This window comes from Lethenteron reissneri, chromosome 23 (genome assembly GCF_015708825.2).
Source record: "Lethenteron reissneri isolate LAM-NWPU_2019-01 chromosome 23, ASM1570882v1, whole genome shotgun sequence".
NCBI lineage: Eukaryota > Metazoa > Chordata > Hyperoartia > Petromyzontiformes > Petromyzontidae > Lethenteron > Lethenteron reissneri.
The window spans coordinates 15,469,580-15,482,012 of NC_083801.1; the positions used below are offsets into that span (position 1 = coordinate 15,469,580).

Sequence of the window (12,433 nt, forward strand, 5' to 3'; positions counted from 1 at the left end):
ATGACAAATAAAGCCCAAACACTCTCGGCTACTTCACCTTTGCCGTGGTTCAATGGATACATGCAGCAAGGGGTCGTCCATAAATGACGTCACGCACCTAGGGGGGGGTCAGACATTTGTGACGATGTGTGACGAGGGGGAGGGGGGTTTGAGAAATGTGAGGTCACATCAAAATGCGCAACTTTAAATAAATATAGACAACACGTTCTACTTAATTGAATAGACGTTTCATCATGGGATCTCCTTTGCCAGTACCAAAATATACTAATAGGGTTTTTCCCCTTTTTTTGTTTTTTGTTTGCATTTGACTGCAGGTATTGTGGTTAATGTAAGCATGATTCCTTGCAAAAGGTGTCAGTTTTGTTGCCAGAAAAAAGGGGAAAAACCCTATTAGTTGAATAGACGTTTTAATAAATGTTTTCTCCTACAACGCCAGAGTGCAGCGCCACATTAAATACGCACTACAACGACAATAGTTTAAAGCGATTTGAAGCAAGTTTTATTTTCAAAATGGAAATATGCTTTTGGAGGGGAGCAGAGCTTTGTGACGTCATATTTGAGGGGGGGGGGTCTGACTTTTTGTGACGCTGTGTGACGAGGGGGGGGGGTCAAAAATCGTCCAAAATCGCGTAGAGCTTCATGTTGGTCGGTGTCTCGGCTAGGATAGCAACGATCCATCCATGACAGTTGACAAGTTTGAAACGGCGTCAGGAACATTATTTTTACATCCAAAACATTCATGATCGCGAGAATCACTCGTGATTGTGAAGACTACAAGTGCCGCACACACGCGCGCACACACGCTGTCCTCTTTGTTATGTATTTGACTGGCTTTGTTTTGACGAATGTTCTCAAACACGTAACCTCGTTGTGCATTCACATTGGTCAGATCTCGAGGGCAACACGTTACTTTAATTACTTTGTTTTCATTTCACTTCAGCTGATTTATTTCGTCCTTGGTTTGCAATGCCCTTGATGCCCTTGTACGAAGGGCGCTCGACCCAAAAAGTTTATTATTTTGATAATGCTCAACTGCGTTCAGCGATGTGACGCATTACAGCAAACACCGTTGAGGAAGGCAACGGAGGAAGCCACCTCGACCATTCCTCGCGAGACGAGGCTCAAGAACCCTCGGGCGGCGGCACTGTGGGGCGCAATGGAGGGGAGAGGGATTGGATGGAATCAGTGGAGCTTGAGCCATGGAAGCACCCTTGGGAGAGAACTTAAGAATAAGAAGACGGTTGTTCTGTTTTCACTCTATTACAGTTCACCAGTCATGTAAAAATAAAAAAAACGTGACACTCCGATTACAAATTTTAAGCACTTGATAAATACAGATATTTAGTGCCTGGTGAATAACAATGGATCACGGTTATGATGATAAAGATGATTTTGAGTGTCTCACCCCGGTAATGTAATATTTAAATCCCTGTTTCTCTCAGCGAGCTGAAGGAGCACCTCCAGGAGAAGAAGAGCATGATGGGACTCCTCGCGCGGCAGGAGGCCTTCAACGACAAGTGCTGCATCCTGTGCTACAGCCCCTTCCTCATCCTCATCAACTCTCGCGAGCGATGCCAGAGCTGCTGCCTCTACGTGTGCCGTGACTGCAGCGCCTACAACCGGCAGGCCAAGGCACGGCTCTGCAGCGTCTGCCTAAAGCAGAGGTAACCGTGACCCCCGCCGCCCCCCCATACCCCAGGGCCTCCCATCACCGGCGGCCTCTCCGTATTATTATTTAAGTAATTGATTACTTCTTGGTTCTTTCGGTAAAGTCATGTAGAAGGGAAGTAATAATATAATAAAAATAAAACATAATAAAATAATTCTCACGACGTTTCGGCCACAACGCAAGCAGCCGTCCTCAGGTGAAGACCAGGTCCGTCGGGGAGACAACGTCGTGAGAATTATTGTATTATGTTTTATTTTTATTATTTTATTACTTCCCTTCTACGTGACTTTACCGAAAGAACCAAGAAGATGAATCCCTGCAGTCATGAAATCTTTAATTTAATTGATTACTCTCCCGATTATCGGTTCAAATACTCGACCAAGTTGGGTAACTTTGACACGAAGGCTTTCGCGACGAACACGATTCACGGTTGTTTTTTTTATGGGTTAAATCGCGTGAGTAAAATGTGTGTTGTGCACCCTCCTCCACCCGACACAGACAATGAATAAAGTTCTTCTTGGTTCTTTCGGTAAAGTCACGTAGAAGGGAAGTAATAAAATAATAACAATAAAACATAATAAAATTATTCTCACGACGTTTCGGCCACAACGCAAGCAGCCGTCCTCAGGTGACTTTACTGAAAGAACCAAGAAGATGAATCCCTGCAGTCACGAAAGCTTTAAATCGAAAAATGAATAAAGTTGTCATAAAAACCGAAGCGCCGATTTACTACTGCTTCAGCAGCACCAGTATGTTGGAGAACGATCCAGAACATTTACAACATCTTGCTGGTAGTTACAACCAACATAATCAGATAGTTGTCTGATCAGGCAGTTGCCACAATATCGAATCTAATAGTCTTAATCGGTTGACATGCTATGCCCAAATAAAAGGCTGTTCCATGATTATGCTAATGATTGCCGTCATCCTTAAAGTATCTGAAATGTACGTCCTCAATCGTGGAACTGCCCTGGCACGGTTTGGCGGGGCGCGCAATGCTCCCGTCTCCCCTCGCCTCAAATTTACCAACTTATTTGATTAATTGTTATTGAATTGTCACGATTTGGGGTCCTGGTTTCATTTAAGGATTACTTTTTTGGCTTGTTTTTACTATCTAGTTTTTATTGTGTCTAATTTTAATGGCCAACATATAATATTAGCGTACACTTTCTATGTCACGTGCATAAACCGTAAAACAAAACATTGTTACACGTATGATTCGATACGTGTATTGTGAGCATCTCAGTCAGTCGACACGTGGCACCTGGGTCTGTCCCCATGACCTCCTGCCAGCAGGCGTTCGACACATCACGTGGCCTCAACGTGCACATAGCCTGGCACAAGCGCCGTGGTGACGTCACCGCCACTTAGTGGCCAATGGCGGTTGTTGTTTGTGTGAGCATGATAATCGATTTGAATCAATCAGTGCATTGTTACACAACTACTGATTTGCATGAGTTAATATTTTTGCATACAACACTGTGTATATAACGAATGTTACTTATGTGTGCACTGTGCTGTATAATTTATGTGACTTGGCAGTGATTGAGACCAGCGGAAAACTCTCCACTGGAACGTTATGGCCCTAAGAGGTGCCATGCTGAACCGTGTGTGCTCTACCACAACATCCCGGCATGTTCAGTGAATCTCAAGAAAATACGGACACGGGACCTTGGCAAGGGGATTTAACCTCTGACCTCTGCGGTCGTTTCTAATTACTGGGCGGCTGTGCTAATTGAACCGTTAAGTGCGTGCCCCAGTAGGCCAACAGAGGTGCATCCCGAGTGTTCGGGCTTCGCACGTATGAGTAACCGGCGACGCGGTGTGTTCAATATGCAGCAGCACAGCAAGTAGGCTGCCATAAATCTGCGTTATGCGAGGCCCTCAATACAGGTGGACGAATCAATGGGTGTAGTTCACAACTGATAAGGAGGCACCTGGCCCCACCCCCACCGGTGTTCATGCGACTCGAGTGAATCGGTGAATCGGCGAGCGCCGGAGATCAATACAATTGGCGTGGCCGCTTTGGGCGATGGATGATGTCCCCTTGCGCCGTGTCGCTCGCACAGGCTCCTGAAGGCGCGATCGTTCGAGTGGTACTATGACATGGTGAGGAAACGCTTCAAGCAGTTTGGCAGCGCCAAGGTGAAGCTGTGGCTCTCTCAGCTGCTGCAGGGCCCCCAGAAGCAAGAGGAGGAGGAGGTGGTGGTGGTGGAAGGAGGTACGACTCGTTTCGTGACGTCAGATTTTTAGCTTGCAACTTTAAAAAAAGGAAGTCAGGTATCTCCACAGGCCTGAGCGCACCTTTTTTCGTCCGATGAGTTTCGCGTCATTTACTGGAAGTGTTTCTAATTAGTTTGGTGTCTTAAACGGAGGTTGAGGGGCACTTATTTTCACTGACAGCAGAGACTCTACATTCCTATTTTAGGGGCCGGTCTCTCCACGGGACAACGATTGGTGACCAGCAGTAACCATCTCTAGTGTAATTCATGCTGTGCACTTGGTAGTCGCAGTGGTTAGGCACTGTACTGTGAACCCAGTGACCTGGACCTCGTTCGACTCCCAGCCGTGGCTAACAAGGGTGGCGAGTTTATATCTGAATCAGACCCGAGTTCCCTCTTCACTAACCCACACCGACCAACGTGGTGAAGTAAAATCAAATAATTCCATTACCGACACGGCATGGTTAAAGCTTTCATTCAGTCTTGGATTGATAATATAATGAATGGCTTTAGAGCTGGTTTTTTATTAGAATTTCCACGGAAAAGCCACAATTAACAGCCCTTTCACATAGAATCAAGAGTTGAAGCGGACATCAATAATTTGCCTCAGGAGACACAGGTATGTGGTGTGCACGTATTGAACGTCGCTAAGTGCTTCTGTAGTTGTAATGTTTGACTCGCAATCCAAAGGTTGTGAGCTTCAATCCCAAATGACTTCGATGACTCAGCCCATCATCATTATTCCAGAATTGATAAATGCACACCACGTGTCTAACAACACCACTGAAGATCCTCTGTTGTTGTGCACAAATTGCTCAGACACGTGTAACTGCGGGGGATTTCCCCTTCTTTGGCTGACACTCCCTCGTTAGTCTCAACTAATTGGCGATGCGAAAGTCGAGAAATTATATCACGTACATTGGCGGTGGCACTGGATGCATACGGAATGATAATTGTGGGAATTTCCCTCTGATAAGCGCCATACGTGGCTCAATCTTGACGTATGTATGTTCAACTTCTTTCGCTCCGTACATAGCCAACCGTGCTAATCGGATCAAGCGTAAGATGAAGTGTGGTGACACCATTAGTCTACAGGAGGCTACTGGGCCCTTAGTAATTTCTCATGCACCGACAATGTATCCACGCCACACAGCCAGCCGCCCTCATGAACGGACCCACGAGTTGGGAACCGCTGGCCGAGCTGATAAACCCATCCCGCCACGGTGCCATGGGCTTGGCTGTGCCCGGAGTTAGTCTCATGCGCCGGGGCTCTCACGAGAGACAACGCGAGCTCGGCCTGCCCCAGAGGCCTCCGTCCGTCTCTCCTGCAGCCGCTGGGAGGAAGCATCCCTCTCAATTATCCTTTGGGGCGCGTCTGTCGGTGGTGGCAATTTGGATGAACTCGGCGTCAGAGCCGGCCCAGCCACTAAGCGACCCTTGCAATTGCAAAGGGCCCCGTGGCCAGCAGAGGGCCCCCTAGAGTCACTGCTAGCGAGTGGGTGAAAAAAATCATACATCAATGGGGCCTCCAACCAAATTTTGCTTAGGGCCCCCAAAGGTCTCGGGCCGGTTCTGCTCGGCATGGTCGCGAGGTGGCGGCAGTAGCAGAGGTCGCAACCGGGTACCCGATACTCGTACCCTACCCGATACCCGGCTACCCGTACCCGGTAACGGGTACCCGTTTGCGACCCTGGTGCGGCCGGGTACGGGTAGGCCGTGAGTCACTGGTGAGTCACCGTTTGTCACTCGTAGTAGGTTTTTACTCTTTTAAACTGGAACAAAACTGACACCTTTATTCAAGGCATCATGTTTGCAATAACCACAACACAAGTAGTCAAAAAAGCAAACAAAAAGAAGCAACTCTGATAATGATAATAATATGCACTGTCCTTGAAGTTGAGGACAGTGCATATTATTATCATTATCAGAGTTGCTTCTTTTTGTTTGCTTTTTTGACTACTTGTGTTGTGGTTATTGCAAACATGATGCCTTGAATAAAGGTGTCAGTTTTGTACCAGTTTAAAAGGGTAAAAACCTACTACTATATTTTGCCACTGGTAAAAGAGATCTCATAGTGTAAACGTTTGTCACTTATTTCGGGTGGGGTACGGGTAGGGAACGGGTACCCGTACCCGGCCGGGTACGGGTCGCCCTTTGCGACCCTGGTGCGGCCGGGTACGGGTAAGGAATCAAAACCCGTTTGCGACCTCTGGGCAGCAGCCGCCCCGACGCGACAGCAGGTGGCGCGCAAAGCCCTCCCGTGAACGCGCACGTTCCGTGGTCTCTCACTCATCCCTCCGCCTGCGAATTCAAGTCACACTCTGGGCGTGACGGAATTCTCTCCCCATACGCAGATGAGGGTCAAACAAGTTCGAGTTAATTCAAGTCGTTCACTGCACGGGTGCCCGATCCGCAAAACAACGCGGAGGAGGCATCACAGCGATACGCTCCCGCTGCTGCTGAAGCGGTCATCTGGCTTGGCCACCTGATTGTGAAACTGAAGTTGTCGTTCGGCATCTGCATCGGCAGCCGTACGAAAGAAGAACCGAGAGAAATAAGATTAACTGCACGCTTAATGCTGCAGGGGTATTAGAAGCAACGGTTAAGGACGTTTTAAAATTTACACTTGAGAATATTGACAGTGGGAGCCATGAAATGCATCACTGCAGGGCACGTCCACCAAGCAGATGGAGATATGAAAGCAGCTCTCTCTGTGTGCAGGTGATAGCCGGATAATTATCACGTGGAAACATCGTAAGACCTGGCGACGGCTTTGTTTGTGCTGTTCATTCAACAGTGGATTGATCATGGCTGGCATTGAATTGTATTATTATGTCCTGTTCTTGAGAGTATTTTTTTTTGCTAAGGCTCGACGTACCATGGAGAGAGGATGCATTTAATGACATTTCCCATTGAGAAGGTTACGGAGAGGGAATGCATTTTTGGAGGTGAACATGAGTAAGGTTTTTATTTGTATTATGTAAATGTTTGTATAGCCAGCCAGGGACATTTTGTTTCTAATAATATTTAGTTTCCTACACTTATTGGAGGATGGCTGTTTGTGTGTTTGTTTGTTTGTTGTTGACATTTCTTTATTATTTAAAAACGAGGACCTTGTGTGCGATGGATGTCAAGGTCGTTCTTGAGACCTACGCGTGTGTGCCATTGTACACGTCAAGGTTAAGGCCCCAGGAAATGTGGACACTCCACGAACAACACTGCAATAGCAATGCCTGATGAACACGGATGTCGAGTACAAAAGCGACTTTAATCAGCTACCTATTCCGTGGATGTGTGTGTGTACGTACCTATGTTGAACTTATATCGACACTGTACGTAGCCAACCGTGCTTATTGAAGGAATTGTAAGATTTCCGTCGGCGTTTATGCAACACTTTTATTTTTTGTAACTGAAATTAATACAATTACAAATGTGCATTTCTAATAATGCGTTGTATCTTCTTTGCAAATCGCAGAAGCTGTTGAAAATGTTGAAAATGGAGGATATAAGCGAATTAAACCAGGTAGGTCAACTACGTGATGCCATGTTACAGTAACACCGGTCCCTGGGCACCGCATCGCGCGCTTCCAGATGCCCTTCTGGGCCGTCTGGAACGCTCTTCCTTCCAATATTTGAAGCCACTGGAGCTATGCACTTTTAAATCCTCAAAATGTAAGACTCATTTTTTGAGAACAGTTTTTGTGTGTCTGCTCTGTTGCCCTTCCCCCGCACCTCCGATGACCACGTTTGGCTACATATGGTGCAAAAGAAGTTCAACATACATACATACACCATACTTCACCGACCCGTGGTGACCGGCGTGGTAGCATCTGGTCGAACAACTCCCATGACCCACATCGTGTGGTGGGGCCTTCTTCCAGTGGTGAATTGGCAAATGGCTGTGAAGTAAAATTTTTTTTTGTTAACACTTGTACTTTCATAAAATATTATTTTGGTCGTGTATAACCATTGACATTAATATTGGACCACTCGGTTGGTAAACACCTAACACACAGATATAAATGTATAAAATAAACATGCTAAATTACTGCATTGCATTACCACATGTGCATGTTCCAATGACACAATTTACATGTCAGCAAAAATAAACCACAGGGGACCTCTGCACAGTAAGAGTGAGTTGTCCATGTGCACACTGCAATAATAACAACAACAGCGAGCACTTAAAAACACATTTAAATGTTCTGGAAATGTGTTAGCAGTCGAGTACAAAATACAATTTGTATTTATAAAGCACCTCTGTGAACCCCATTTCGAGAGGCTGCACAGAAACAGTGGAACACGGACGTCCTGGAGACGGGGGGGGGGTATTTATTGTACGTAGAATTGATAGAAATGCAGACAGTCGTAGGTAGAACACACGAGCAACAGGAGCAGGGGATTCATCTTCTTGGTTCTTTCGGTAAAGTCACGTAGAAGGGAAGTAATAAAATAATAAAAATAAAACATAATAAAATTATTCTCACGACGTTTCGGCCACAACGCAAGCAACTCTGTCGCCTCGACAGACCTGGTTTTCACCTGAGGACGGCTGCTTGTGGCAGAAACGTCGTGAAAATAATTTTATTATGTTTTATTTTTATTATTTTATTACTTCCTTTCTACGTGACTTTTACCGAAAGAACCAAGAAGATGAATCCCTGCAGTCACGAAAGCTTTAAATCAAAATTTAGGAGCAGGGGAGTCGACAGCACAGACGACTGAAGGGATTTCCAGACCCGGGGAGGGAGGGGGACTTCAGATTAGTAAAGAGTGACCTCATGTGGAGTGTTTATTGACCGGAGGCTTTGATATGAAGGCCTTGGATGCTGGAGCGGAGAGTGCGTGGAGAGGAGTAGAGTGAGAGCAGAGTCCATGGATGGGTCTCAAAGACAGTGAGTGTGATCTTGAAGTTGATCCAGGACTGGGTAGGGAAACTGTGGAGGGTTTGGAACAATGGGGTGATGTGGTCTCATTCACGGGTGCGAATGAGAAATCTGGCATCGCATTTGGAGATTAGTTATCTGGAGCAGAGAGTTGCAGTCGTCAGGTCGGGATGTGATTAAGGCGATGAGTGATAGGGTCTAAGTGGTAGTAGGGGTAAGTAAATGATGCGGGAGACGTTGCATGTATTGTGCACACTGCCACTCTGACTGAGTTTTGAGCATATTGTAATTGATTTGGGAAACCTTCACGATTGAGGTGTTTATGAATGGAGTTACCAAGCCAAAACGACAAAGAGCCCCAGTTTAGCCTCATACAGACTGTTGGTGCAAGTGATGTTAGCGAGCACCTATGAAGGCTGGCACGGCACACAAGGGGGTGGGTAGCCAACACCACGCCCAATCGCCTTTTGTCTCCCGAGTGCTGATGTTTACATCGCTCCAGCTACTCAATCAAGGCTGGGTCGACCTAGTGGAGGCTAAGGACGGATATTGGTTGTGAGGAGGAATCGAAGTCGGACCGCTGGGTTCGTGGCTCGGTGCGCTAACCACTGCTCCGCTACTTCATCACAAACATCCGTCACCTCTTCAGGACAAAAGTTTACTCGTGCCAGCGTAAAGAAATATATAATCACTCCATACCCAATCGTTTATTCCTCCAAAGTCAGCTCTGTTGCACCACTGTGATCCATAGTTTTTGCCTTTACTAATCGATCCTCAATTCCCACGATGATTGGATATGATACTCCTGAACAGGCAACTGGGCAACTGCTGGCTGGTTATATATGGAAAGCTGGAGGTTTTGTGTGGATAGCCGTGGAGATCATGGTACGGGGATGGAGCGCAACGAGCGTCGCGCTAACTGTGGATGCGTGGCGTCGGCACAGACACGCAGATGTCAGAGGAGTGGGTGATCGCCCTGCGCATGGCTCAGGACGCGGTGCAGGATGCCGTGGACACTGCGGAGGCTGAGGCCGACAGCCTGGTGAGGACCCAGAGTCGCTCACTCGAGCGGTGATGAAGCACGTGCAGGTTTACCCATCTTCGGACCGCTCACGGGCCGTTAATCATGGCCAGGGGCTTTTACGATCACAAGATCACAGTGCACATTTCGTAAAATTGAAATGAGCGGAGGCTATGAAAGGCTTCTTGATTGGTGGTGGGGTGGCTCAGTAGTCAGAGCACTGATCTGCTAAATCCGGAAAGCCGTCTGTGATTAAAGTTGGTTCTCAAGCACAGCGAAGTTGACAATCTCAGCCCGTCACCAATGAATGCGCAAAGAAAACCCGCACGATATCAAATGTTGGTTCTGCGCTAAACTTGGCTGTCAGGCGACATGCCTCATTGTGTAGATCAGAAGGTGACGTGGGTGGAAGTCAGATGTAGTTCTGTTTCATCCACTTCTGTTGGCCTTTCTCTCACACGAATTGCTGCAATGCTCTGTGGGAGTTCATCTCATGGCTTGACGCCAAAAGCCCAATTTGGATAAAATTGTGGAAAATTGGCTAAAATAACGAAAGCAAAATTGAAAAAAATATAAAATATACCGTTGTGGGCAACACATCACAAGAGCACCTGGGGGTTCATTTGTGTTCACCTTTCGAAATTGTTTCATTAACCCAAAGCCATCTTTGCAAAGTGTGTTCTCAGCCTGTCTCTATGATCGTACTCACACACTCTCTGCTCATAATGCTTTTCCAGCGGATAAACAATGCATCCGTCTTATACACACACCTGTGTTGAGCGAAGGCTCTGCGTGTGTGCAACTCTCCACACACTCTTAACTGCCTTTTTGACGGTTGCCTTGGATGTGCGTTAATGATGTTTTTTCTTTTTTGTTACGTGGGGAACTAACATCTGTACAACAGGAGGCACAAAATGAGCTGCAGTTCTTGAAGGAGCATCGTATGGAGGTGACCGAGGAACTCACCACGACCATTTACCAGCAGGTATGTTTGTATGTGTGTTGAACTTCTTTTGCACCTTACGTCGCCGGTGCAAAAAGAAGTGTGCTGATCAGAGGTGCAGGTAATCGTCACCTGATGCCCTCGGGAAAGATGCAAAACTATTTACAAAGGTGCACCTGAGCTCGCAATCATTAATAATAATTACAATACAGTAATATGAATACAGTAATAATAATGTTGCCACGGTGACGAGATGTTAACGAGCTTGCGCGGTATATAGGAGGTCGTAGGTTCAATCCCAACCCCTCGGGTTTTACATCCATATTTAGAAACGTACGCTTAGAATATTTGGCTGCTATACATTTCCACGTGATAAGCCACTTTGTTGAGCTGTCATTTGTGGCCGGGTAGCTTCTGAAAAAGAGCTATACAGCTCAGTGGGCCTTACCAGGTAAAATAAAGAATAGTTTAGTTTTTAAATACATTTTAAATTCCGGTATTATATTTCTAAGTTTTAGTTCTCCCCACTGCCCAAAGAGTATATGTACCTCCACATATGTACATAACAAGTGGATCTCTTCTAACCTTTTGCGGCCTAGTCAGTCTGCTCAAGGAAAGCCCTGGTAGGGTGAACTAAATCTAGTAGGGTTCATAGGCAGAGTCAGTTTTTTGTTGAATGCCTTGGTCAAAGGTCATACATGACTCACAATCAGTATCATAGGTCTGAGGTTCATTTTAGTCATGTTGAACCCTCCCTCAATTCAGCAAAAACATACCAATTTAGCATTCTGTAGATGACTGACGTACAACCGAAGTTGTAGATGAATCACGGTAATGATTCATCAGCAAATCATTACACGACTACTAATCATCTATTATTTGAAACAACAGACTTCGGTGTTTACTGGTAGATGAATGGAAGCACTGAGCACAACAATTGGTGTCTGCTGCCTGCCACTTGATGCTGGACAGCATCCAACGACTGAATTGATTCACATTTAGGGGGAGAAAAAAAATTAAGGCAACGCGCTGGTCGCCAATAACTCAATTAGCAGCAACAACAAAAGACATCAACGCATTAGTCGTGGCTTCAACGAGGAATATTTGTGTGGCAAGGATGTTGATCTTTTTGTGCACAGCCTGACCGAATGTCAAGAGCTTACAAACTAATCAATACCTGTTTGACGTACGAATCGATGCATGACCAAACACTTCTTGCGAACCACCGTGTGGTAATTATTGTGTTTAAAATAGGGCCATCGGTTCAAAAGGCACATTTGGATCTTTCGAGTCATTGTGTGCGCCACTGCGCATTGAACGGTTGACCCAGGCCGCTACGTAGAACTATTCCTGGCCATGGTTTACAGCAGCAGCAGTGGTGACAATTGCTTTCTAAATCTGGACGGTGCCTTCCCTAGGTGATCTAAGCCTAAAATTAGTACCTGGGACAGCGGTGTAATGAAATCCACAACTTGGCAAATAAAGACAACCGGGCATGCCTGTGTCTGGCCACACATCCTGCTCACTCATGCGCTCCATCAGCCATAACAGGTGCTCGTTAACCAGCATCCCCCCCCCACCCCCGCTTGTCTCTTCAGCTAAATAGGGATCTTTGTCTGTCTGTGGATTGTATATACTGTATATATATATGTGTGTGTGGGGAAAGGTGGCGCAGTGGTGCTCGCATGGAGA

General features: G+C 46.2%; 1 protein-coding gene across 4 annotated transcripts in view; it reads left to right on the forward strand.

Moving 5' to 3' along the window:
- Nucleotides 1–12,433, forward strand: part of LOC133346087 (melanophilin-like) — a 38,372-nt gene that overhangs the window by 12,346 nt on the left and 13,593 nt on the right. For all 4 annotated transcript variants that reach the window (XM_061557428.1, XM_061557430.1, XM_061557432.1 and 1 more), the window contains exons 3-7: nt 1,443–1,664; nt 3,739–3,890; nt 7,367–7,414; nt 9,722–9,819; nt 10,703–10,783. In XM_061557428.1, the coding sequence (XP_061413412.1) occupies nt 1,443–1,664; nt 3,739–3,890; nt 7,367–7,414; nt 9,722–9,819; nt 10,703–10,783 (601 nt within the window). The remainder of the gene's footprint in view (nt 1–1,442; nt 1,665–3,738; nt 3,891–7,366; nt 7,415–9,721; nt 9,820–10,702; nt 10,784–12,433) is intronic.